The sequence below is a fragment of the Betta splendens genome, chromosome 16 (assembly GCF_900634795.4).
Source record: "Betta splendens chromosome 16, fBetSpl5.4, whole genome shotgun sequence".
Lineage (NCBI taxonomy): Eukaryota > Metazoa > Chordata > Actinopteri > Anabantiformes > Osphronemidae > Betta > Betta splendens.
In genome coordinates this window covers 10,775,687-10,800,750 of record NC_040896.2, presented here as the reverse complement: position 1 = coordinate 10,800,750, position 25,064 = coordinate 10,775,687, and the positions used below count along the sequence as shown (strand labels likewise).

The 25,064-nt window shown below is 43.6% G+C and overlaps 5 protein-coding genes across 7 annotated transcripts; 2 read left to right on the top strand and 3 right to left on the bottom strand.

Annotated features, from left to right (window-relative positions):
- Nucleotides 1-1,337: 1,337 nt before the first annotated feature.
- On the bottom strand, nt 1,338-2,737 carry mrpl17 (mitochondrial ribosomal protein L17). The gene is made up of 3 exons (XM_029128459.3): nt 2,357-2,737; nt 1,861-1,929; nt 1,338-1,779 (listed from the first exon to the last, which is right to left on the bottom strand). Exons 1-3 carry the CDS (start codon nt 2,528-2,530, stop codon nt 1,525-1,527), a joined length of 498 nt encoding a protein of 165 aa, XP_028984292.1. The 5' UTR covers nt 2,531-2,737; the 3' UTR covers nt 1,338-1,524.
- A 1,711-nt stretch (nt 2,738-4,448) lies between these two features.
- Nucleotides 4,449-5,832, top strand: LOC114842686 (trypsin-1-like). Its single transcript, XM_029128456.2, has 6 exons — nt 4,449-4,562; nt 4,657-4,807; nt 4,882-5,132; nt 5,210-5,346; nt 5,490-5,591; nt 5,688-5,832. Exons 1-6 carry the CDS (start codon nt 4,499-4,501, stop codon nt 5,733-5,735), a joined length of 753 nt encoding a protein of 250 aa, XP_028984289.1. The 5' UTR covers nt 4,449-4,498; the 3' UTR covers nt 5,736-5,832.
- A 1,671-nt stretch (nt 5,833-7,503) lies between these two features.
- Nucleotides 7,504-8,866, bottom strand: LOC114842687 (trypsin-2-like). Its single transcript, XM_029128457.3, has 5 exons — nt 8,797-8,866; nt 8,565-8,718; nt 8,215-8,474; nt 7,959-8,095; nt 7,504-7,846 (listed from the first exon to the last, which is right to left on the bottom strand). Exons 1-5 carry the CDS (start codon nt 8,834-8,836, stop codon nt 7,694-7,696), a joined length of 744 nt encoding a protein of 247 aa, XP_028984290.1. The 5' UTR covers nt 8,837-8,866; the 3' UTR covers nt 7,504-7,693.
- LOC114842685 (trypsin-like) lies at nt 8,802-12,153 on the top strand. The gene is made up of 6 exons (XM_029128455.3): nt 8,802-9,793; nt 9,924-10,080; nt 10,181-10,279; nt 10,390-10,553; nt 11,630-11,766; nt 11,881-12,153. The coding sequence occupies exons 1-6, from the start codon at nt 9,499-9,501 to the stop codon at nt 12,031-12,033; spliced, it is 1,005 nt and encodes a 334-aa protein (XP_028984288.1). The 5' UTR covers nt 8,802-9,498; the 3' UTR covers nt 12,034-12,153.
- A 66-nt stretch (nt 12,154-12,219) lies between these two features.
- On the bottom strand, nt 12,220-23,221 carry cblc (Cbl proto-oncogene C, E3 ubiquitin protein ligase). 3 transcript variants are annotated; one of them, XM_029128452.3, is made up of 14 exons: nt 22,996-23,221; nt 22,051-22,431; nt 17,953-18,099; nt 17,714-17,870; nt 17,308-17,429; nt 16,936-17,073; nt 16,765-16,852; nt 16,495-16,626; nt 14,708-14,884; nt 13,809-13,904; nt 13,557-13,609; nt 13,407-13,469; nt 13,282-13,322; nt 12,220-12,805 (listed from the first exon to the last, which is right to left on the bottom strand). In XM_029128452.3, exons 2-14 carry the CDS (start codon nt 22,422-22,424, stop codon nt 12,681-12,683), a joined length of 1,713 nt encoding a protein of 570 aa, XP_028984285.1. In that variant the 5' UTR covers nt 22,425-22,431; nt 22,996-23,221; the 3' UTR covers nt 12,220-12,680. The 3 variants fall into 3 exon arrangements, with proteins under 3 accessions (XP_028984285.1, XP_028984283.1, XP_028984284.1); XM_029128450.3 differs by having other exon boundaries at nt 13,779-13,904; nt 22,996-23,218; XM_029128451.3 differs by having other exon boundaries at nt 13,779-13,904; nt 14,708-14,881; nt 22,996-23,218.
- Nucleotides 23,222-25,064: the final 1,843 nt, after the last annotated feature.

Below are 25,064 nucleotides of genomic sequence, written 5' to 3'. Positions count from 1 at the left end.
CACCTTGGTTGGGTGTGCGCGTTATTTGGCTCCTGTGTTAATGGACAAGTGTTTGTTGGCCGGTTCGACAAGGGCATGTGTCCAGAGGAGTAAATCTAATGTCTGTAAATCATATTTAGAATCTGTTCTCATTACCAGAGTCCATTAGGACAGGCACCAGGCTGCTCACAGTCTGATGGAGGCGAGGCTAATTATTTCACAGCCGCTGCCAGGTTCCCAGTTTGACTGTACAGCACGACTACACCTGTCTCAACCTAACGCAGTGAGTCAGATTGGACGTGCACCTGCTAAATGTGTTTATAAGGTTGTAAATAATACACTGCTCATAAATAGTGACTTAACTATCCAAGTAAAACAATTCAACTTCTTTTGAGTGATTGTGAGTCGTTTCAACTGCTTTAATGCAAGTTTAGTGTTTTGCTGGTGTCTAATGGCAGCATGAGACGGTTCAACCTGATTATGCAGGTTGTTTCACCAGCTCTGTCTGAAGAGCATGGACTAGGTTCCATGAGCTCGTCGGAAGACAGAGCGGTGCTGCAGAAAAGCATCTCGCTCCTGCGAGGAGTAACAGTGTCAAACGGGCTCTGTGAGGGTGGACATCCTCTAAAGCGACCATTGCTGTCAGCCTCGCACGGCGCAGCTCAGCTGGTGCTCCGACACCAGAATCAGCAGGTCTGCCGTCAGTGACGGCTTCACACTGAGCATGTGACTGGCACCAGAGTCTGGAGACGCGGTGGTGAATATTATGCTGCCTGTGACATTGAGCATGACGGTACTGATGCCAGTGACTTGACCCTCATGTTCCTTTTGCCTAATGACCAGCCAAAGTCACCACCCACTGTTCTGTCCAGGAGCTCAGTGATGCGCTGAGCCTGGTCTGGGATGGCATCCATCAGACCACCAGCTGCCAACTCGTCGGGATACAGGCACCGTCTTAAATACACAGGAAATGTACTTCAACTTGGATGGAACCTGTGATTTCATATATTTACAAGCTAATGTAGTTTAGCAGAGCTGTCATCAAATCCTGTAACCCTGTCATTTTGTCAAATTATACAGTACACTGCACAGGAGTAAAGGAAAGGTCTCCTGGGCATCACAGTAAATATACTGTAGATCACTGTTTGCCAACAGCTAGGACTGTTGCTCATTTTAACAGAATCCTTTCTATTGTACCCAAGTATTCACATTAGCATTAAGCATATACCTAAACTGGCATCACACGCTAGGATGAATGGATGCGGGCTGTTCAACACTGCACTGTAAAGCTGTACATGTTCGTTCTATAATGTCATCGTGTTACGGAAATGTCTTGTTAAGCAAAGAGCTTCAAAGGAAACGTGTGAAATGAACATTTATTAATACACAAAAAAAAATTTAAAAAAATGTCCCAGCACAGAAGTGGAACAAACTGCAGCTTTTAAAAACGCCTTGTGTTGAAAACAATGGTAATTTTTAAAGCAACAATCTGCAGGTGAGTCTCTAGTTCATCACATCATTCACCCTAGACCACAATGCTATTGATTAATCTTTTGCAGCCAACAGTTGCGCCTTCTCCTCTCTGTAGCCTTTGAGCAGCTGGTTGATTAGCGTCAGTTCATTCCGTTTCTTCACAGGGTAGAGGGGAGGGAAGGGGTTGCCTTTGTACTCCAGAACGGCCATCTTGGCTCTGTCCAGGTTCTGTCTGTTTGGGATGCGAGCCATCCGTGTGTAGCCATCCGACTGCGTCTCGAACCGTGGAGCGAGGACCTTGAAGAGCTTTGGCACCAGGTCCTTTTCCTGAAGGGAACACACTCAAACTAAACAGCCTCTCATCAACAGTGCTCACACATACAGTTTGTAGGAGCTGCAGTTACATACCGTCAGCCAAAAGCTGGCCATTTTCATGGCCTTCTCATCAGTGTCTCCCCTTTTGGCATAGTCAACCAGCTGGAAAAGAGAAAATAAAACACATAGTCAGAGCTACTGTGTTTGATCATATCTGGACAGCGTGGGAGGCAGAAACTAAACTTGCGTCCATATAATGCATAACATGTACCACAGTCGTCTTAGGACGTCCGTAATCTGATTTAATTTTATGTATTAGTGACGTTTGGTATTGATTTCTACAATTTGCCATCCCTCATTCCCCTCAAAAGGTTTGAGATTGACATCAGGCTTCTAACCACAATAAGACCTTTCACACTAAACTGTAAAAGCGGCTTCTTATTGAGCTCTTTATGACTGACAACCCACGTGACGTAAACTGATTCCAAGTTCCCCCTGACAACAGCCTGGTTCTGTCTCATTTCCACTGGTCAAACGACACCAACATTAGCAGTAGCCATGTGAGCTAGCAGCACGGCGGTGTAGTTACCTTTTCAGCATAAAAGCGGACTTCATCTGCTCTGGCCATCGTGGTTTCTATCCTCTCATGTCGGACCAGTCCTGTCAAAATGTTCCGCAGCATGTTGATTCTTGAATGTGGACCCAAACCAATCCTCCGGGCCACCCGGCCGTGGGAGATCAGCATTTGCAGCGTGAGACGCATCTCGGTAGAATAATTTGTCCTGTTTCTCCAGTAAAGCAGTGGCGAGGTCCTCAAATAAATTTCTATATATATGTACTCTAAAGTTGCTCCAAAGTACCAACGAATACTGAGGTCAGGTATGTCTGTGCGAGATTCGCCGTGAGTTTGACATTGGTGGTACGTCGGCAAATCTGTCCGACGTCGTCACGGAACGAAACAGCCACAGTTCCGCTGAACGGCAAAAGCGCGCACGTATTTGTTTAAATATGTTGTATTTAGCTTTTTTTATGAAAACAAATCGCACTTTTTATATTTTACAACATATACCATTGGTCATCTTTAAAAACATATCAGGTATCACATGTGCTAAATTCAAAATTATGTTAAGTTAATTGTTCCATCATTCTTTAACATGTTAGAAGGACTGATGCAAGTGTTGACAAGAATCATGGCACAATCTTTAGTTGTTTCCACTAAAACTGTATGACATATGGACTAACTGCCCTAGTACAAACCAGACATGTCGGTTTATTTCATGGTGTTGCTCAGCATGATGTCACTGTTGCCTTGGTAGGATTCATAGAGCGTCTGTTTACTGGCACATAATCCAACAGTTTTGATCAATGAGGACGATGCTCATTTTGCTGAAGAAAACTTAAACTTGTGAGATTTCGCTGGTGATGTACTGTACTAGAATGAGGAGCACTCAATATTTGCAGCAACGAGCAGCAGCTCCACTCAATTAATATTGACCAGGCTTCTACCACACCTCCTGGTGGGGCTGGTAATGGGGTGTGCACCCAGTCCCTCCATCATTTCTGTGTGGAACCTGAGAAATAAAATGTTTAATGACTCCTCAAAATGTTTCTTAGCGAAAAAGAGTCTGAATTATTACTGTTAGGATAAACTAAACTAGGATAAACTTTACAAAGAAATACACTTAAAGTCTTAGTCTCTAGTACGTCTTCAATTGTGTAACCATGAGTCTTGACAGAGATGTATGTAAATACAAATTGACTGTTTTTTTCAGCGGTGTAAAGCTACAAAGTAGTTGCAATCAGCACTGTGACCTTGACTGGGCTTTGACTTCCAGACGGAGCCTTTCTCACATTCAGACTCAAAGCGAGAAGCTGCTGTCTGCGTGTTTTCATGTTCAGAATGTGTTTACTCAGATTTCCAACTTAATTTAAACAAAGTAAAGTGTAAATTCTCCTATAATTATTATTAGTGGTGCAGTTTTTTTCCCACTACACTGTTTATCTTTTCTTGGAGGTGGTGATGGTTGCTCTATAAATATCAGAAGACTATTTTGCATTCTTAAATTGGCACTAGTTGAAGTATAAAACAAGATAAAGTGTTGGTGTTAACTCACTTAAATTATCTGTTTTATCTTGCATTAAAGGAATATTTCTTCACACCTCAGGGAATGAAGTCAGTTTATCACTTCTGCTGCCCTTCAAGCTTATCGTGTTCGAATGGTTATCATCAGTCCATGCCTATATTTGTTAAAGAAATTGCATAACCTGGAAAGCAAACCATCGATACCCAAGTTTACCCAAGTTTACCCAAGTGCACTGCAGCAAATTAGTTTTTTTTCCTGAAAGTTATTATTTAGATACATTTGTTTTTCTGAATTTCATTCACATTTATTTTATTTGCCATTAAAAAAAACAAGAAATACTCCCAATACACTGTGTGGCCGTAACAATAAATCTAATTAAATTTACATTTCAAAAGTTTATATTAAAAATATTAAGAGACCAATACTCTAGACAGAAGGCCATTAAAAATCTTAGAAGCAAATGTCAAAGAAACCAGCGATCACACATTTTACATTTGTTCATGACTTGGCCATGGAAGGAACCCATTCTGTGAATTATCCAGCTGGTGCATTGAACACATATTAGCCAGATATCAAGATATCATCCAGAGGGAAAAAGTTTTTAGACCAATCAGCAGCTTCAAGCAGGTATAAAAGACAAAATCAGAATGGATCATCATCTCACTGCAAGCATGTGGTCTCTGTTCTTTGTCGTGCTTATCGGAGCTGCTTGTGAGTATCATGCAGTACTTCTTGTACACGGTTGTGCATTTACTACACTGCAGCAAACTAAAGGTTATTCCTCTTTGTCTTCATCTGTGTACAGTTGCCACTGACGATGACAAGATCGTCGGTGGCAAGGAGTGCCCGGCTCACTCCCAGCCCCACCAGGTGTCTCTGAACGTTGGCTACCACTTCTGTGGTGGTTCCCTGGTTTCCAAGGACTGGGTTGTGTCTGCTGCTCACTGCTACAAGGGGTATGTATTTCCGACCTCACTTATGCATCTGCCAAGTAAATAAAGAGGAATACATCAAAACTTTGTTATTTCAGGACCCTCGAGGTGCGTCTGGGAGAGCACCACATTAAAGAGAATGAGGGCACTGAGCAGTTTATTAGCTCCTCCAAAGTCATTAGAAACCCCAGGTACAACAGCTTCACCATTTCCAATGACATCATGCTGGTCAAGCTGAAGCAGCCTGCCACCCTCAATAAGAACGTCGGTATCATCCCTCTGCCCACTGACTGTGCCCCCGCTGGCACCATGTGCATGGTCTCTGGCTGGGGCAACACCATGAGCTCCAGTGAGTATCTTTCTGAAAGCTCATTTTGCTGCATTAATATTGATTGATTGGTTAATTGGTTAATTGGCTGATTGCAGCTGCTGACAGGGACAAGCTGCAGTGCTTGGAGATCCCCATCCTGTCTGAAGAGGAATGTGAGAACTCCTACCCTGGCATGATCGATGACACCATGTTCTGCGCTGGATACCTGGAGGGAGGAAAGGACTCCTGCCAGGTCTGTCTCCTACTGTATTTTCAGATGTACATTAGCAGATGAAGAAGATTTCCACATATATCTTAGTCAAACTTGTTTTACTGGCATATACACACCATTTCACGCTCCATTGTAAGCGTACTCGTCCTTTCTCTCTCCCTCAGGGTGACTCTGGTGGTCCAGTTGTGTGCAAGGGTGAGCTGCAGGGAGTCGTGTCCTGGGGCTATGGTTGTGCTGAGAAGAACCACCCTGGTGTCTACTCCAAGGTGACAACTCTGGTTACCTATAACATAAAAATATATTTGAAGCTGTTCAATGTAGTGACACTGCAACAAATGTAATAACTTTCTTTCCATTTTCAGGTCTGTGCAAATATTAAATGGCTGCGTGAGACAATGGCCAGTAACTAACTTCGTCATTCGAGCTTTGTCCCAGAAGGATATCTTGACACCATCTCTTCCTCTGGAGTTGAAGATGTTTAGCAAATAAAGCATTTGAAGTACTACATATGCCGAGCCATTATTTCATCTATACACTGTTGTTGTGTAATTATTCATATTCATGAATCTCAGAGCACCAGGCACATCGGGCGGGGGGGCTGATCAGAACAACTGAAAATGTATTTTTTATATATACTTATATTACTTATACTTATACTTATATATACTATCATTGTGACCATTGGTGGATTCAGGGATGTCACGTGATTGGCCCCTTCAGGTGTCACTCCAAAAGTCACCTCCCTGCTCTTTTCTGCCACTGGAACAGTTGTTGGAGCAGTCACTGACTCCTAAGGAGAAACAGTTCGCATCTTGTTTGAGCGAGACTTACCGGTACGTTTCCTCTGCTGCAGTTTGATCAATACTGATTATATACGGAAGCTGAAATTGTGTCTTTCATAAGACATTGCGCAAATGTTAATGACTATGGATTACTGTAGCTTTTCTTGAGTGGCTTTAAAACAAGTGCTCCCTTTGCGCTTAAAAATAGCAATGCTTTTAATGTGAAGGAGCAGCAACAGGAAATCAGTTGTTTAGCACCTGAGCTGAGCTACCGTACAATTATACCTGTGATTATGAACGGTTTTGTAGACTCTTTGCGTGTAAGGGTTTGTGTTCTCTTGGAAAGTTAGATAGTTACTTATTTAGTTCGCTGCCGTTTCTGTGGGACGTTAGCTAGCCTAGCTAGCTTAGCTACAACTGGAGAATAAAGAATAAAGCCAGAAAGCATGTCACGCACCTGTTTTAGATTTATTCATGAAGTAACATGCGTAAAAGTCCGTGCAGGGTAAGAAAGACCACGGTCTCTCTGTTTTTTTATTGTGTTGTAATGTTAAACACCATTCTCAAATACTCAGGTCAATATTCAGGGCAGGAAATCTCAGATCAGATGGATGATTCGTTTTGTATCTCCTCTTCCTGCTTCAAATAATAAATGGATATGCAAACGGCCTTTTCTATCAGTCATTCATGGACTAATCTGTGTTTCTGTCCTATTTGATCATCTCTGTGCGCCTTGTCACTGTGATAGTAATGAAGAAGGATATGACTCATTGCTGGACAGAGCAGCAGGTGCTTTGCAGTCTCACCCGTCAGTGGAGGACAGATGGGAGATGAATGTGTGCGACTGTCCATCGACCGCTCTATTGCTCGCTGCGGTGTCACATCGTGTCAAGCAGGATATGCGGCACCATTCCAGCCCGGCTGAGTGCTGATGGCTCACCCACAGCCAACGCTCTCACCCGACACAAGACAACAAGGCAATCGAGGGAAGCTTGACGTTTCTTTTCTTGTTGTAAAGTGAAAGTAATTGTGGTATTTTTGAGCATTGCCCTTCTGTGACTCGTGTCACGGGTTTGACAGCCTGAAGCCGGTCTCCTCAGCCGCCTGTGCCAGGAAAACAGCCCGCGTTGCATCAGTTGTTGATCTCCTCCAGTTTCCTACAATCACGATCAGGTTCTCGAGGTCTGAGTTTGGGTTATTGGCTGAATATCAACACTGTCTCAGTCATTTTGTAGAGCACCTGTGCTAAAAGATGAAAATAACACTAATATTTATGTGCCGTGTTCCAACCAAACCTTAGGAATTAACACTACTGTGAAATGTGCTTCTGTTGCAGTTCTGTAGTGTACTGTGTGTACTGGGCTGGAGCAGTACCGTCAAAAAACAAACACACGGACATATTGCAAAATATTTTATTGGCCTGGCAGCACACATCTCTGCTTCTACTTGTAGCTCTCCCTCCGTCGCTCTCCTGCTGCTCCTCTCTTTGACACTACCCATCGCTACCTCCTGTTTCTGTCTCCTTCAATTTCAGTCTCTCTCCGGTTTCCCCTCTCTCATGTAACTCTGTGATGGGAGATCACAGCTTAGCTGTATCTAGAGAGAATATCATTGATCCAGGGCATCAGAGAGCAGACTTTGGTGTAAACGCCTGGGTAGTTAGGTTGAGCACAGCCCTGGCCCCAAGAGACAATGCCCTGCAGCTCCCCATTACATACCAGAGGACCACCGGAGTCACCCTGAGCAGCAGAGAGAAAGCGGAGAAGGGAAATTTATTCCACAGTGTTTTTCCCCACATGTTCATAGACCCCTTAGGTTTAATAAATGTGCTGTGTAATAGTATAAATTTACCTGACACGAGTCTTTGCCCCCCTCCAGGTATCCGGCGCAGACCATGCGGTCAGTGATCATTCCTGGGTAGGAACCTTCACACTCTTTGTTGGATAGAATTGGGATTTCCAAACACTGAAGGTAAAAGGGGTTGAACACTGCACAAAAGAGCAAGAGGGTCCGTACATTCAGTGCAGCCGCCAACGACTCAACAACATAAGCTGCTGTTAATTAGGTTATTGTGGGACTTTCACATCAAGGTGTAGTTGCAGCTCACCTTGATCAGAGTAGATGTTGCCCCATCCAGACACCGTGCACATATCCCCAACTTTAGGACAGGCTTTGGGGAGGGCGACGGGCTTCACGTACTGGTTCACAGTCGCTGGGTGGGCCAGCCTCATCAGCATGATGTCATAGTCCAGGGTCTGGTAGTCATAACCTTCATGCCAATAGATTGCATCCACAGACATGTACTGCTCTGTGCCCTCATACATCCAGATGTGGTGGTCGCCCAGAATTGCAATTTGAGAATAGGGACTGACATAGAGGCAAGAAAATATTAGGATCGCAATCACGCTAACAATGAGCCATTATGGATTGGTGTCATTATGATAATGTAGTACCAACTTTTGCCAGCAGTGGGCAGCAGAGATGATCCACCGCTCGTTGATGAGGGAGCCCCCACAGAAGTGGTAACCGAGATTAAGAGAAACCTGCCACGGTCGAGAGTGGGCGTCACACTGGTAGCCACCTACGATCCTGTCATCCACAGGCGCTGCGGCTGTGGAGTAGCAGCGGAGGAAACGTGCGTTAAAATGAGCAGTGTGTTGTGTCACACCTTACATCAGAGGTGTTTTACCTGCAGCTCCCATGAGTGTGAGAACAATCAGGCCAATCATCCTGTAGCTGACTGAAGCCTCCTGTGACCAGACTGGATTCAAATGATCTATGACTCACCACATTTATACCTCAGCCCCTCTGCCTGTGCATGCACCCGCCTCCTCGCACCTCCAACCCTCCATCCCAATTCTCCCACCCACCACTGTTGGCTTCTACTTCTGTAGTGGAAAAAATAGTGAAGTGCCATATTTAAGCAAATATAACCTATTCCATCATTGCATAGGAGTGATGAACAAAGATGATTCTATAGGTGAAATGACTTGAACTGCAAATGTTAAAATTACAAAAGTTATCAAATGCTGTGACCTAAAAAAGAGGCATGTTGTTCTAGTTTTCTGACCACAGATGATGTTTTTCTCACTCACCTTGTCTTGGCTTTAATTCAAGGACAGCCAAAAGCAGAGTCGTATACAACAGCACACAAACATTTGTCTTAATTAAGCTCTGACAAATTAAAACAAATTATAACGTGGGATGCTTAGCAATAGAGTTAAAAGACATAACTACCTAAGAAGCTGCCTTTGTTGTTAGTTCCCGTTTTTAGTTAGTTTTTAACCTTTTTTACCTGGTTGTGTAACTCGTCACTGTTTGTGTACTGTGGCTCACCGAGAACAGCCCATGAGAGATCCAGAACCCTCAACAAACAAGAAACAGATGTTAAATGTGGGGGGACCACTGGTCCACATTTGTAAATGAGGAACACAGGCGACGGGGACTGTGCTGCGATGGGGCAGCGGCGGCGTGTGATAACAGAGTGATAACGACGCAGATCGGGGTTTCACACCGGTGCCACGAGGCAAAGACACAGATGGAGTTAACAGAACGCGGGAGGAGCAGGTGGAGCACGGCTGGGCTGCAGGGATATAAATGTGACCTGGGGCCTGTTCAGGTGTCTTCTTATCGTTCACCAGACACCATGAGACTCTTTGCTCTGCTGCTGATGGTTGGAGCTGCTGGTAACGACAGACACGCATTCACACCGGTCTCTAATTGGCACGTGGTCACATGCTGTATTTATGTGCAGAGTGTGTATTTGTAATCTGATTTGGAGGCAGAGTTTAATTTCCATATGTCTGTGTGCGACAGTGGCAGTTCCTCATGAAGACGGTCGGGTCATTGGCGGACAGGAGTGTGAGCCTCACTCTCGACCCTACATGGCCTCCCTCAACTATGGCTACCACTTCTGTGGTGGGGTGCTCATCAACAAACAGTGGGTGCTCTCTGTGGCCCACTGCTGGTACAAGTAAGCATCAAAACCATGTTGATGAAAATACATATAATTTGTATGGGTTAATATTTTTGTGCGCTTGTAAGCACTTTTAAAGTGCGTCTTCTCGCCTCAGTCCCTATTACATGCAGATCATGCTGGGAGAACACAACTTGCGGGTGTTTGAGGGTACAGAGCAGCTCGTCAAAACTGACACCATCATCTGGCACCCCGAGTGAGTCAGGAAGCTCGAATTCTCATGTTGCACAATTTAATGATCATATGATCGTTTGTCCTGTGGTGAGGAACAGAAGCAGCCTGTTGTGTGTTTGTGTGTGTGTGTAGTTACGACTACCAGACTCTGGATTATGACATCATGCTGATCAAGCTCTTCCACCCCGTGGAGGAGACGGAGGCTGTCTCCCCCATCCCTTTGCCCACAGGGTGCCCATATGCAGGACTCTCCTGCTCTGTTTCTGGCTGGGGAAACACTGCCATGGGTGATGAGGGTGGGTGCATAACAACGATTTCAGTTATATTTATATCAATCAACAGAACCGTTTGGTGAAAATCTTTAATAATAGTGGCGGTGGTTCAGTCTATGGGATCGGCTCTAACCTTCACGGGAAACGAAAGGAAAACTTATTATAATTTGCATGTTTTTCAAGAAATAACATGAAAGCTGCTTTTGCTAAAAATCATACGTTGTAGGACATACGTAGAGTTCCGTATTTGAGCAACATCACATGGTGAGATTTGACACAATCGATAGCATCCATCACACTCTTATCCAGGAGTTGAATGCCATCGCTAACGTCTCAGCCCTGTTTACCGTTGTTTGCCTCCTGCTATTTTCCATCCAGCCACCAGATGCTCCCAGACCTTTTTGCCCTGCTCCTCTACCTTCTCTCTGCTAGAGTTTGAGTGTCTGCGTTTGTCTTCCACTGGGTGTGGAGCCAAATGCAGACTGACTCTGCATCTCTAACCCAAGCACTAAATGTAAACCTATCCTGCTGACTTTAACGTCTCTCTGACTGATGTTAACCGTAACTGGTTTATTCACATGTAAGCGGTAATTCCTTATTGCTGTGCATTAATCTGTGTGTGCACCACACGTTTTCCTACTTAATGCAAACAACCCGCTTTAAATGGACTTTCCGCCTACATGAGCATCTCTTATAATCTGTAACCACTGTTTGCTCTGCACCACAATACAGCCTTGATGCTTCAGTTTTAAGGTCAGGAGAAAAACAAACAGCGTTGCTTGTGATGATACTTCTGCTGCTGAAATAGGTCAAACAGTATGTGTTTTGCTTTATCCTGTACAGTGGCCTGTAACATTGCAGCAGGAAGTTGTGTACAGTAAATCAGAGCTTGGTACATGTTGAGATGGTTAGGATGATAGAGTAGTAGGTCAAAATTTGATCCTGCTCGTACTTCAGATAGAAGTTGGCAAATGCAGGATTTTTTTATTATAGTGTAGTTTTGGACTATTAAACTCAGTAACTGCAGACGTGAGAAGAGTGCTTGTGTTTTCCGTAATCTCTTTGGCCACATGTTAAAGCAAGGTTTTCTGTGCTTCCAGTGAACTTGCCCGTCCATCTTCAGTGTTTGGATGTGCCCATCCTGGGCGATCAGGAATGTGAGAGCGCCTACCCTGGCATGATCTCACGCCGGATGATGTGTGCCGGATACATGGACGGAGGCCGAGACGCCTGCAATGTGAGTTTGAAGGCTAATTGAGATGACAGATTCAGGACTGATTAAACCTGTAGCACCGTGGAAGCGTGGAACAGCTTCACCACTGGCCACATTCACTACCTCTGTGATTGTCAGGGTGACTCCGGCAGCCCCCTAGTGTGTGCTGGGCAGCTCCAGGGTCTGGTGTCATGGGGTCAGGGATGCGCTCTGCCCAACTACCCTGGCGTCTACGTCAAAGTGTGTGAGTTCCTCTACTGGATTCAGGACGTCATGGAGGCCAACCCCTAATATGTTTTCCCTCATTGCTTCTTCCATTTGCTGGATTTTCACTGGTGTCTTGTCTCATTTTGGAGTTTTGGCCTCTGGTAACGTAGCACAGTACAAAATTAAATAAACCACTTGGTACAACTTTGCTTATTATTTGCCAATTTCAACTTGTACATTTATAATTGTGGAAAAAAACACTTGCACGCATTTACAGCTTTAATTGTTTAATTGTAAAAAGACTTTTATTTACCCACATTAAGCAACATTAGGATTAAAGAATGAGGTAGCACATTTCTACTTAAGTCATTCTCCCCACTTAAATTGTAGAAGTATATAGTTAAATTTTTAAATATTAAGCATTTAATACACTTTTTTGCATGGACATTTAGATGCATTGGTCACGAAGAAAGAGACTGTATTCTGGAAATCAGTACTGAACAAACGGAGGAGATAATATCACATTGTGTAATGACTGAGCAGTAGGAGGCCTCAGTCTGTCCCACCCACACAGCTCCAGTTCAACAGTGCAGCACATACTCGGTCATTTACAGTTAAACATGATGTTGAATCTATTTTTACATTCACTGACACCAAACCTCTCAAGTGAAGACTTGTAATAAGTCGACATGTTTCTCTTGAGTCTTTACATTGGAGTGTTCTTTGTTTTATCATGATGACATTGTTCTTGTCATTTCACCAAGGCCAAATTTGTCTTTTCTGTGACCTGCTCTACTTTCGTCCATCTCTCTTCTCTCTCTGACACGGTTGGCAGGTCCAAGCCATGCAACCGCACCTACACATGAACAAAAAAGAGGTCACACTACAACGTACACATTTATGAGAAGTCTAAAAGTATACAAAGTTAAGACCTAGTGTCAGTTCACTTCAATTTATCCATCATGTAGAACAGAAAGTAAAAAGAAACATCCAGTAAATATTTAACTGGACTAGTAACAACCGATGACGGTCATTTTTATTTAAGGTCTAAAATGTGGTCATAAAATGAATGAGGGCAATAAAACATTAGAGCCATCTGCTAATATACTGCACTACAGTAATTATAGAATCCACTGTGACCTCAACAATAAACATACTGTAGAAATATAAATGTGACAAATCATTACAAGTGGACTTAATGGCAAAGTTGCTGTAGTGGGTTAATTAGAGGCACAAGCGTTCATGTGAATTTGAATGTGTTGAAGAATAATCTGGGTTTAATCTCGGAACTGTTTGTGCTCAGGTTTAGAAGGTGGTGCAGCTTACTCTCACCATCACTTGAAGCACTGTCTGCTTCTGCGAGGTTCTCGGCGCTGTTCAAAGGAAACAAATGGACACGGGGTGAATGAGAAGCAGGGCGTGAGCAACGTGAGCTGCAGCCTCAGTGCGTCACTCACCTCTGTGAGAGGGACTCGAGCCCGCTGAAGGTCTCCTTGCTGTTGCGTGTCTCCTTTTCATTCCTATTGGGGAGGACACAGCATGTCATATTGTGCTCAGTGTGGAGCTCTCACGTGTCCACATTTAAACTCACTGCTGCTATTTCTCACCTATTCACGCCTTTTTGTCTGTGTCGTCTATGTGCTTCCATTTCACTGTGACCCTGTTGATGAGAGGAAACAAAGACACTGACACCACAGTCGGCGATTCTCTGCAGCTCGTGCATGAATTAGCACACTACCCACTACCCATACTACCCACGCTACTGCGGGTAGTGGAGGAAACGATTGTACTGTAACGCAGCAACAGCTCTCATCTCTGTGGGAACTCACTGAACCGGAGCGGGAGCGTTCGGGCTGCACCTTTTCTCCTGTCGTCTGCGGCGCCGTGGTGTTTTTAGGGGGCAGGGGTGGAGCGCTGAGGTGGGAACTAGGAACCTGATAATCCACGCTAGAAAACTGTAGGTGTGAACAGCAGAATATTTAATTAATTTAGTGCTTGTTAACTGAATACAGGAGTGTGACAGGTGGCAGGAATGATGCTGGAGGAAGAACTGAGCTCTTTGTTTTCTACGCGTTACACAAGAAGCGTTGCCGACAGAAACAAGCATTCACTCAGTCATTCAGTGAGTGAATGCATTCATTCTGTGCTAATCACTATTGGCCCCACTAGGTGTCAGTGTGTGTTGTTGCAATCACTGCTTGTGTTGTAGGTCGCACCACCAGCGGCTGATGCCAGACGAGCCAAGCTGGCAGTTTCTAATTGAGTAAGTTTTTCACCTCAAGTAGAAACCGACTGTGGCCAATGTCTGTGCGTTATTTGTAGCAGCCGCTCGGATCAAGCTCAGCTGCTCTAATGGTTTTCAGCAGCGCTCAATGAGGAGCTGCTTACAGCTCAGTCTTTTGATGACTGTTTATACAAATACAACAAAATAAAGTGATATTAATATGCATTAGTTCTTATTGACTTAAAACAGATGTGGAAAATAAAACTTAATGTTCGTAAATATCAAACTCAAAAATGAAGAACAGCAATGATTCAAAGTTACAGAGAACTTGACCTTTCCTTCTGAATGTATCCGCTCGTTTCAGAGACATTTCTACCAATTTTAAAGAAACGATGTCAATTGGAACTGAAACTGATTCTCATAGCTAAATGGCAGCCCGAGCAGGTGGCACTTCAGCACTAGCATTTGCTAGTGAGGCTATAATTAACCAGAACCAGGGGGCGTGCATATATATATCATAGAAATGTGACACACCTTCCTCAGGGCGGCCATTTCCTTTACCACCACTTCGATGTCCTCGTGATCTTCCTCCTCCTCATCTTCATCCTCCTGCAGGTGCCCGCTGCCTGGCAGATAGGGCTCGATGAGAACGGACTCGGTTCCTCTGATGTCGCAGCGACAGTAGGGGCAGGTGTGGCCGGCCGACTTCTGCTAGATAGCGATCAATGAGAGGTCACAGGCAGAGTAATGGAAACACTATGAGTGCGAAGGCCCGCTGTCTTGACACCAGCTTCACATCTTTGAAGTGTATGTCGTGGAACATGCTGGGCTTGCCTTCAAAGAACAAAGCCACCACTTCTTGAAAGATGAAGGAGGTGGAAAATACCAGGTTCAGTACACACTGTAGATGGTTTTTCCACAAATGTGAATTGTTGTCATTTAATTCCTCTCTGCTCCAGCATGTGCTTTATGCTTCTCCAGCTCTATGGGGGGTATTATGCATCTGTGTCACTGTTTGCCCCCTTTTCAGACCAAATTGACTTCCTTCCTACTTGTGAGTTTGTTGTATTAAATAAACAAACAGGGAGTTGTGTAAGTTCTTTGATAGTTGCCAGATTAAGCATTTTGTCTTTAGACTTATTTGAAAGTTGCTCATGTAATATATAACTGTTATTTAAATTAGAGCAAACTGCTGTCGATTGTGATCTCAGTAGAATGTATGTAAATCGACACTTGGTCAAGACTGATTTACAGTTTTTCCTTTGTGGCTTCAAATTCATGAAGCATGTCTAATTCCCTCCTCATGCATGAGAGAGAGTGAGATTGACAGTCTGTATTTATCACTCTCTCTCATGCAATTGTTATAAATTGAATGTGACTGATACGGTTAGAGGAGGATGTGAGACTTGGCTTTGCCCAATGTCAGGACATGGTGCTTTGCATCTTTGCAAACATATAACCATGCCCTGAATATATGGGAGGAGCTGGCTGACAGGAAAATGTAATACTAATTCTGACTGGATATCTACAACATCACTGTTGACAAAAAAAGGAAACAGGAAGTGGGGGAAGTCCCACGCTGTAGCAAATGTACATAAGCACATGCTGCGTGCATGACAGCTGCATTGTGCTGGGATCCGTGTTCAAATGCAGCATCTATTATTTACCGACCACTTCATTTTTCATTTGTTCAAGCTTTCCAGTTAACCTTCAGGCTACGCACATATGCAAACAGATTCCGACGTGAGTCCAGAGCTTCTTTTGTTGCCTAAAATAGAACCTGGCTGAATCACAGCCACAGAGATCTTAACATCACCTGGTGCAGTAGAACAGTTCTAATGTTCTCATGAGGCCAGTGCAGCAGTTAAAAGTAACTGGAATGGATTTGAATGTAAAATGAAGAAAGTTTAGCTTATTGGTAATTTGTGTGTTTGTTTGTGTGGATGGAGTTCTTTTGAATTCTGCAGACACGGATGACATTGTGCATTGACCTAATTTAATGTCCACTAAGGCCGAAGCATCATATTAAAGGAGGAATTCACTTCACACACAGTATATTTTTGTCACCAACCTCAGACCACATTTAAATAACCCACATTGTTACAGTAATGGAGTCTAAAACCAAAGATCAAACCTGTAAAAATAAATGCAGTGTAGCTGAACCAGACTGTTCCACTTCTCTGTTCACATAATGTCTGCTACGGTAACTGCCCTTACTGTATTACCATATCGCTGAGCATGTGGTAACTAAAGATTAGCCTGTGGTTTTGAAGACGGGTCAGACTGTTAGTTGCAGTGTTGGTGTAAATAGGGGTTCATACCTGCCAGCCTGTGAGACAAGGTTTGCAGAGGAGATGCCCACAGGGCTGGATGCGAATGTCCTTATCTCTCTCGGCACAGATCTTGCACAACTGGAAGGTGCTGCCAATCTCACAGTAGAGCTCGTACTGCTCCTGTTGTTGTGGCGGTGGTGGGTTAGTTATTGAGACAAAACAGATGACTACAAGAGATATGATTTATATATAGTCTCAGTAAAGCTCCTGCTCGCTACAGCAGTCCACAGTGAAATCACATGAGGCGTCGTCACCCACTTCTGTAACGGTAACTTTGCCCCTTTGAGACGGTTCTCCCAAATTTGTGAGGTCGGGGTTCACGTCGCGGCCGTCGGGATACAGGTAGCTGCAGGCAGACAGACGCGGCGTTTGAGAAGCCACGCACGCAGAGAAACCCAAAGCCCGAAACCTGAGCGTGTTCCTCTTTACCAGCCTTCCTTGAAGCCCTGAATGAGCGCCAGGTAGAGAGGCGTGTTCTCGGGGATGGTCTGGACGATGCCCCCTTCAACGGTCACGTGGCCGATAGCCCACTGGCCCATTCTGGTGCAGCTCAGGCGGAAGATATAGCTTCAAGCAAAAGGGAATCTGAATCACATACGTTTACATGCCGGGAAAGCAGCAAATTTGAAGAACCTAAAAAAATGTAGTTTTCCGGGCACGACTGACATTTTTGGCTCTATATTTATAATAATTTAGACAATTGCTTGGTCAATGTACAGTAACCTCCATTGGCTGTAAACCTCTTTTGTGCTTTTGAATGTGTAACATAGATCAGTGCTGCTTTTGGTCCTGTATCCGAACCTTCCAGGTCTGTGCAGGTAGTGTTCCAGACGAGCCACCACCTGGTCGTAGGTGAGGAAGGCCATGTAGCCGGGATGCGTCACTGCCAGCTGGTTCCAGTTCCTCAGGAGCGACCTCCAGGGCTGAGAGGAGGGACACTTGGAATGAGTGAGTGCCCCTTTTCTCTTTCATGGTCTGATCAACTGTGCTGCGCTCTGTTCAGCATCGGTTACTAAATGACACTTGCTGTCAGTGCTGTAAACTTCCTGACCAGGTACAAGTCTCAGACCAGGCCTAAATTACTGAGACTGGTGTCACACTAACAAACATGATGGAGTGTATTCTTTCAGATTAGATTCATCAGATTAGTAACAAGCTGTTGATTTATGAATGTGTTTATTTCCTTTATTGGAAACTTTGACCTCACCTGAAACAGCCGAGTGAAGATATCGAACTCGAACACTGATATGTGGTCGTTACAGGTCAGATCTATTGTCGACTTTAGAGCCATGGACTCCATCCCCTCCTCAAACGGATGTATGCTCCGCAGACGCTCTTTAAATATCTTCCACTTAACAATGCACCTGCTCGCACACATAGATGGCACTCAATCAACGTGGACACACACTCGAAATTATATCGTTCCACACAGTTCCACACACGCACTTGTTGCCAAATGAATGTCTCCAAAACTCCTCAGCCTCCGTCTTGGTCACTCTGTAGGTGTCGCCCTGAAAGCAGGCCCCTGGAAACATGCCCTTCAGCTCCCACAGCATGTGACTGAACAGCAGGGACAGTTTGGTCAAGTTTCTCCTGAGAAAGACAGAAAGCAGACTTTCAGTTACGTTTTGCTCGTTGGTTTTGACACTAATTCTTTCACGGCATCGAAAAAAGCTAAGCTTCGAGTTTGTCACCTTGAAAACCTAGTGTGCACCTGCTTCCACCTACAATATCTAGACAGAGTTTCTAACTTATTCTATCTCAAATCTTCCCTTTTACAAAGTTCCTCTTATATTTACTCACACATAAAGTTCCACTAGCTTGATGTTAAGACAATGATTTGGAGCGTACGTGTGTGAAGCGAAGTGTCAAACCGTGACCCACGTTTACATGAGTGTTGCATGAACCCTGGGAGCCTGAACGTTTAGTGCAAGATCTGGGAAAATGTTCAATAAAATGCAGTTTTATACCTAAATGTTTAGAGGATAAACACCTCGATTGTAAATTTAAACTACTTCTGCACTGTTTCAGCTGTTAATACTTTCCATAGAGACACGGGCGAACACTGAGCCGTCCAGCTAGCAAACAGGATGCTCTCTGCTGCATGCTTGTCTCTAAATACCACAAAATGTTCCAGGGGCCATAGTGTCACTTCAGGCCAGAATTTACACGCCTCAAACCTCTTTATAGTCTCTTCTCAAGTCTTTAACTTGACAGGTAACCGCCCACACTAGTGCTAAACAGAAATTGCAAGCTCAACCCTATTTTTAATTTAGTTTCAGATGTAAAAGTAGGTTTAAGATGTCTTTCTGCTTTGTAAAGGCCAGACATTCAAATCAAACAAGAATTAAAAAAGAGCTTTGAATTGAAACATTTCATTTTTAACTTGTCTGTATATTTTTATTAAACATGTAATCAAATACATTGTTATAAAACTCAGAGTGCATTAAAAATGTCATGTTTCCAAACTACAATTGTTGCATTATTATAATATAGCGCTGAATTAAAAACAACATTTAATCCATATGAAAATAACCTGTGCATCTTAGAGCTTCAGTGAGACTTAATGGAGAAAAGAAAACCTCTGCACGTACCTGTGTTGAGGGGATGAGTGTAAGAAGGGAGGAAATGTGGAAGCCACATCTCTCACTTTGGCTGGGCCACGCACTTAAAAATAACATGTAAAAGATGCCGGTGCTCGGAGGGTTCTGACACCAGTAGGAACGTTGTTCTGGGCAAATCACTGTGACCAGTGATGCTACAGTGAATGGTTGGGACGTTTACTGTGTCGCCTTTAAGGATCGTCTCATCTGCGTGATGAAAAACGTCCTGTTATTTTATGTAGTGAATTCTTAGTTTGATCACCTGCACCCTGGCACCCCCCTGGTTACTGTAACAGTAACTATAGTATATAGTATTATAGGATAAATTCATACACCAGAGTGCAATGACTCTCGTGCTTTTGTCAAGCACAGTAGGTTTAATTTGCTCCTTTAAGACATCTACACACTGAGATCTGAGATCTGAGACATATTGCTGGTGTGATATATATACACTATAATTATAGGGGTCCTTATTCTTTGAATACAATTTAAACATGACAATGTGTAAAGGAGGCTCAAATGTTCTGTCATGTCTCCTTTGAAGAAATTAAACAACAACGGGAAACATGGTATTGTCATTTTTTGGCTTTGCTACTTCTAATGAAGGAAGTTTGGGGTTTAGTTCATTAGATGTGTGTATCTTCAAACAAATTAGTAATAAGTAATAAGCAAATGAGTTCAAATTGGATCCACCTCAATCGACATCAGATCTGACTTGCGTTTTTATGACGGCTTGTTTGAAGTATCACTTATAAGAGAGTCTACTATTTTAATAGTCAAATGTGAGAGCCAAGACAATTAGCAAGTAAATATTTCCAGCCTACTGGCCTGAATCCGTGGCTTCGCAAGCTGCAAAAGGAAAACATTGTAGCAGGAAATTCGAAGACACAAAAAAGAATATTTGCACAATTTGTCTCGACATCTAAGCCACATTACACATAACACTATGTGAATTTACCACATGATTGGCCATGCAGAAATCACTGTAATGAAAAAGCCATCTGTTATCGCGCGTGTGCAGATGGTGACGACGCTACAAATCTTTAAAGAAATCACATCAAAAATCTTTTTTTTTTTTTTAATGCGATTTCCTTTTGAATACACAGAACGTGAAATACATCGGACAAAACAACTGAGTTTGACTGAGAATTTCTGGCTTCTCCTGACATCGCTTTCAAAGTGTCCGGCTGCTTGTGTGAATGGGTAAATGAGTGTAAAACCACTTGAAGTTTTAGTAACCGGATCCTTTAGCATATGGATACACACACACACACACACACACACACACACACACACACACACACACACACACACACACACACAATGACCGCATGATGTCTTGTACACATAATAAATGATTAAATTGAGAAAAACTTGTAAATAACAGAATATTATACGATAACATATGATCGTGGATCTTCACAATACAATACTGCCGACAATGAACAAGACATGTTGTTTTTCCAGATCTTACAGTGATCCCTACATTTTGTCTTTGGTTCTTCCCCAAACTGAAAAAATATGGGGAATTTATTGTCTGCAAAATGCAGAAAATTGATAAAATTGAGTTGATCCACTGAGTTTGTCTCAGTGGATGTATCTTAACCCCCTGTTACTTCTGGGTGACACAAGATGAATTCAGATGCCACTCGACTTTATGACCTAACGTGTGTTCAGGTGAATGTGTCCAGGTGTTGTCCTACCGGTCTGTGTCATTTACATCAGTAGATCAAAAACAGCGCGTTCCGTGTGATATTTCACTTACAGGCGCCGTTTGTTAATACACTGTGAATAGGTAGAAAACGCTTCAGTTCAGACAGTCCCTGTGCCGAGCTTCTCCAATTCAGAGGCTGTTGTTTCTATTTTGCCAACATTAGCATCACAAAGATGCAGGTTTGGCCCTTTTACCATCGTCGTCATTAGTAGTCCCAACGGGAGCAGTGAACACGGCCCAGACTCCCAATAAAAAGTCAGTCTGTTTAGTTGATCCAAATATTCACTCTAGTAGAATCCTCCAAACGTGGTTATTTTCATCCTCTAACCCTAAAAGCCTTTGTTTGTAGTTTGTCATCTGAGATAGTTTGTGCATTTTATTACAGCGTATCTTAATACATATGGGTTAAAACAGTCATAACATCTTATTTAATTCCTTTTAGAGACATCAAATTCAGCTTCTAGGTGAGTTGTGAAACGTTAAGATCTGTTACCCTGTATCATGTCATGCATCAAATGGACTCATTTTAGATTCTTGACCTTATTAGCTACAGAGCGATAGGAGTAGTAATAGAACAGTGGTAAACTAGCAATAGTAATAAAGGTGGTTCTGCCTGTCACCTTGTCTAAAATCTGTTTATCATACGAACATGTTCAAATTTAAAGTAATACCTGTGCCAACAGTTTTCCTCAGAATGTGTTTTAAATGCTGAGCCTCAGGTTTAGGACAGGGTGGCAATAGTTAAATGCAACCAAACGTCTGCTCATCGCTATATGAAGGTAAACATTTGGAAAAATATTTTTATTTATTTGTTGTAACGTCACATTGAAAAGTAATCTGAAATTTCAAATAGGGATTACCCAAGCTGCCAATGAATTTTTTAATGAGACAAATAATAGTTTAGATCAAATTCAGCTTCTAGGTGAAAATGTTCCAGTCAGCGACTGTCTTCAAAAGTCTTGTTTTGTCCAGTTAAAGACTGAAAGGTTTGACATTTTAAAAAACCTAGCAAATTTATAAAACCTCAACCACCAAAATGTTCTGCTAAAACTATGCCGGTCAACTAATTGTTTAATTGTGTTACAAACAGTCGTGAGTAAATGTGTAGTATTAAATATAGTGCATTTTGAAGTAAATCCCGTCTAATAAGTTTAACGGTGCAGTAAATGTCTAGTTTGCTGTGAAAACAAACCTTGCCGTTCTCATGTCTGCGAGCTGCATTCTTACCTGTAGGTGGACGATGCTTCATAGATCTTCTCCCGTCCCTCCTTAAACAGCATCACGGCCTTGTCCGTCTTATCCAGCAGGTTTCTGACGTGGATCCTCAGGTAGGCGGCCTCGTCTCCGCGGGGGGCCTGGCCGCCCGTCCTGGCGCTGCGGTAGGGCTGCCACACCAGCGCGAACAGCGTTCTGCTCTCCAACACCAGATCCGGCAGGTACGGCGGGCTGTTCCTCAGGCCGAGCCTGGGCTGCGTGCACAGATCGTGGAGCTTGTCCAGTCGCTTCAGGGTCTTGTCCACCAGGCGCCAGTCTCCGCTGGTCGGGGCCTCGGAGCTCAGCTTCGGGCTCTTGGGGGCTCCGGAACCTGCTGCTGCCATCATTTCGCCGCTGCGTGTTCGAAAGGTGACGAAAGCAAAATCGACTTTAAATGTCACGGGGGGAGGAGGAGGAGGAGGAGGAGGGACAGTGAACGAACAACAGGCCAATTGTGCACAGACATGTGAAAGCGCAACTTCAGAGTGCGTGTTGAAGTTTATGCAAATGCTTTTAGGAATTAGGGCAGAAGCAGACACTGGCTGTCATCTGTCACTGGAATTGTCACTTTTTGTTGCACGCTGTGTTTTTTTTTTATGTGTAGAGAGAACACATACACCTGAACATCATCAAACAGGCGCCACGTTAAAATAGTCGCTGGCGAAACGAAAGCAGGTGCATCTTGAAACATGCAGCCAACGCTACGCGCGTTCACTCGGCAGAGCTGCCGCTGCTTCTCACGCTGTTGAGAACATTTCAAAAATACATGTGTCATTCGGCGATAAGACACCCATGACATGGCTATCATGACAAACTAAAAACAATCTGAAACCCACCGTGACTCTGACAACCGCACTCACCTCCCAACTCTACCCACTGTTCCACACTGAGCATATCTTAGCTTATATCAGAGCTCACCTTAGCAGTGATCACATGCTCCTCATCATCATCGCAGCCGTCCCACGTTGTCAGCGTGCACGGAGCTCAGACACTGACTCTCAGTTCCCTGTCATGGCCTGAAACCCTGCCGCCGTTTCGCCTTTGTCTCCTTCAGCTGGCGTCGCCCTCTCTCTCTCTCTCTCTCTCTCTCGCTCCCCTTCAGCCTGTGATTGGTTTCCTGGTTGCAGCCCGACGAACAGGTTTGTTTTCTTTTGCTGTGCTGCTCAGACAGGGCGACAGAGACAGAGAGGGGCGGGAGGAAGGCAGGGAGGAGTGGACTCCAGATTAAACATTTGCTAAGAATGAGAGCGACGGGGGGTGGAGGGGGGGTGGGGGGCAACTTCCAGACAGGCGGACGACTTAACGGCAGAGAGGCCAGACGATGTCGAGGCCCAGGTCAAAGTTCGAGTCCAGCGCGTACATCAGCGGAATCAGCAGCTCACACTGCACTGGATCAAAGTATGGCACGAGTGTGTCATTTTGTTCATGGCAACGTTGGCCGTTTGTCAGCTTTTCAGCACAGGATTGATGTTTGTGGTTTTGAGAAGAAAAAATGGTTCAGCCCTTGTTGAATGAATTGCAATGACTTCCTTACCTTGTCATTTAGCGCCATCATCAGGTTAAAACCTTGATTTATGATTGTTATACAGTTAATTAAGTCAAAGCAACTGTACACTTCTAACGTCTTATCTTATACTTATGTTAATTTAAATACATCAAAAATAATATTGCAATACTAATGTCTGTAGGACCTCAGTTTTTTGTTGTTAATTTATCAGCATTTAGGCCAAGATGTTCATTTCCACTTTGTTTTTTAGCAAATATTTACAACTTCAAATGACTTAAGCGATAACTGTAAATAGTTTGTATGATGTAACATTTGTTCTCACAGTTAGCTTCTGCTCCACGCTCACAAAAATAAAATGTACCTTACACAAACACAAACACAAACACAGAGAAGTAACAAAATCTCACATCTAAGAAGCTAAAACCTGTAAACTGTTGCATTTAATGAAAAGACTTGGACAACATTTATAAAATAACTGACTACTACAGTTCAGTGTTCCCATCATCCCCTGCTGTGCGCCTGGTTTATGCTAATTAGCTGTCTGAAAACCATTACATTTGCCTTTGATTGGAAACATGATTAATTCCTTGTTGCTCAATTATTTATGTCAGTAGGTGTTTATTGCCTTTAAAAGAATAAACCCAACCTCTGATTTTGTTTTAAGTATGAGCACGTTTAGACTTTCTCATAGACTGTAGCTGCATCTTTGCCGTCCTGTCACAAGGGGCCCTCCTTTCACTGTTTTGGTTCTGGTTAACTGAGCTGAGCTTTGCATTTACCATGCATCACTATTACTACTGAGCCCCAGAATATGTGGTATAGGCTTTTGTTTCTGTTCACATATATGTGCACACCGTTTGAGATCACTTCACTTCACACTTCATCCAGTCTTTGAATCATTCAGCTCAATGTCGAGCATGTTCGTGATGAGAGTGGCTGCAGAGCAGGGCGGCCCTTAATGCACAATGATACAGCAGCTTCTGCCAGAGGAGACCCTAATGCTTGACTGCTCTGACAGCTGCAAGACGTGTTTGTCTGGTGTCAGGGTGTTTTAGGGACTTTAAACACTACGCTTGACTTTCCGTTGCCCGCTCCACACTTCAGTGGAAATAGGAAAGTCCCAAATTGACCCTGGTAATCAGACGCTAGGCTGAGGGTGGAGTAGGATGAGAGCAAAGAGGAGGCAAAGATCTGTGATTAGGCTGCAACAGTGCTCGCGTGTGCGCATTTATGGTTTGTATGCCGTGGGTCTGTGTATCACACATAACGGATGTGCTAGTTTATCTGGGGCCTTGGATTGGTGAATGCAGACTTTGAGCTGAACTTGGACCCCCTGGAGGATAAATAAGAAAAAAAATAAAGAAGGCATTCATAGCGAGGACAGTCGGTCCGAATTCACAGACTGCACAGTTGACATAATGCCACCGCTGTCTTGTACGTTGCAATGTTTCTTTGCAAAACTAAGTTCTGAGTGCTCAAA

Excerpts from the sequence above, each read along its gene's own strand:
- mrpl17 (XM_029128459.3), bottom strand. The coding sequence starts at position 2,530 with ATGCGTCTCACGCTGCAAATGCTGATCTCCCACGGCCGGGTGGCCCGG. Across the intron at positions 1,930-2,356 it reads TCCGCTTTTATGCTGAAAAG|CTGGTTGACTATGCCAAAAG; the intron begins GTAACTACACCG and ends TCTCTTTTCCAG. Across the intron at positions 1,780-1,860 it reads TGGCCAGCTTTTGGCTGACG|GAAAAGGACCTGGTGCCAAA; the intron begins GTATGTAACTGC and ends TGTTCCCTTCAG.
- LOC114842686 (XM_029128456.2), top strand. The coding sequence starts at position 4,499 with ATGGATCATCATCTCACTGCAAGCATGTGGTCTCTGTTCTTTGTCGTG. Across the intron at positions 5,133-5,209 it reads GGGCAACACCATGAGCTCCA|CTGCTGACAGGGACAAGCTG; the intron begins GTGAGTATCTTT and ends GGCTGATTGCAG. Across the intron at positions 5,347-5,489 it reads GAGGAAAGGACTCCTGCCAG|GGTGACTCTGGTGGTCCAGT; the intron begins GTCTGTCTCCTA and ends TCTCTCCCTCAG.
- cblc (XM_029128450.3), bottom strand. The coding sequence starts at position 22,424 with ATGATGGCAGCAGCAGGTTCCGGAGCCCCCAAGAGCCCGAAGCTGAGC. Across the intron at positions 16,853-16,935 it reads CAGGGCTTCAAGGAAGGCTG|CTACCTGTATCCCGACGGCC; the intron begins GTAAAGAGGAAC and ends GTCTGCCTGCAG. Across the intron at positions 16,627-16,764 it reads GCAAAGTTACCGTTACAGAA|GAGCAGTACGAGCTCTACTG; the intron begins GTGGGTGACGAC and ends CCACAACAACAG.
- LOC114842687 (XM_029128457.3), bottom strand. The coding sequence starts at position 8,836 with ATGATTGGCCTGATTGTTCTCACACTCATGGGAGCTGCAG. Across the intron at positions 8,719-8,796 it reads CACACTCATGGGAGCTGCAG|CCGCAGCGCCTGTGGATGAC; the intron begins GTAAAACACCTC and ends GCTACTCCACAG. Across the intron at positions 7,847-7,958 it reads GGGGCAAAGACTCGTGTCAG|GGTGACTCCGGTGGTCCTCT; the intron begins GTAAATTTATAC and ends TCTGCTGCTCAG.
- LOC114842685 (XM_029128455.3), top strand. The coding sequence starts at position 9,499 with ATGTGGGGGGACCACTGGTCCACATTTGTAAATGAGGAACACAGGCGA. Across the intron at positions 10,554-11,629 it reads CACTGCCATGGGTGATGAGG|TGAACTTGCCCGTCCATCTT; the intron begins GTGGGTGCATAA and ends CTGTGCTTCCAG. Across the intron at positions 11,767-11,880 it reads GAGGCCGAGACGCCTGCAAT|GGTGACTCCGGCAGCCCCCT; the intron begins GTGAGTTTGAAG and ends TGTGATTGTCAG.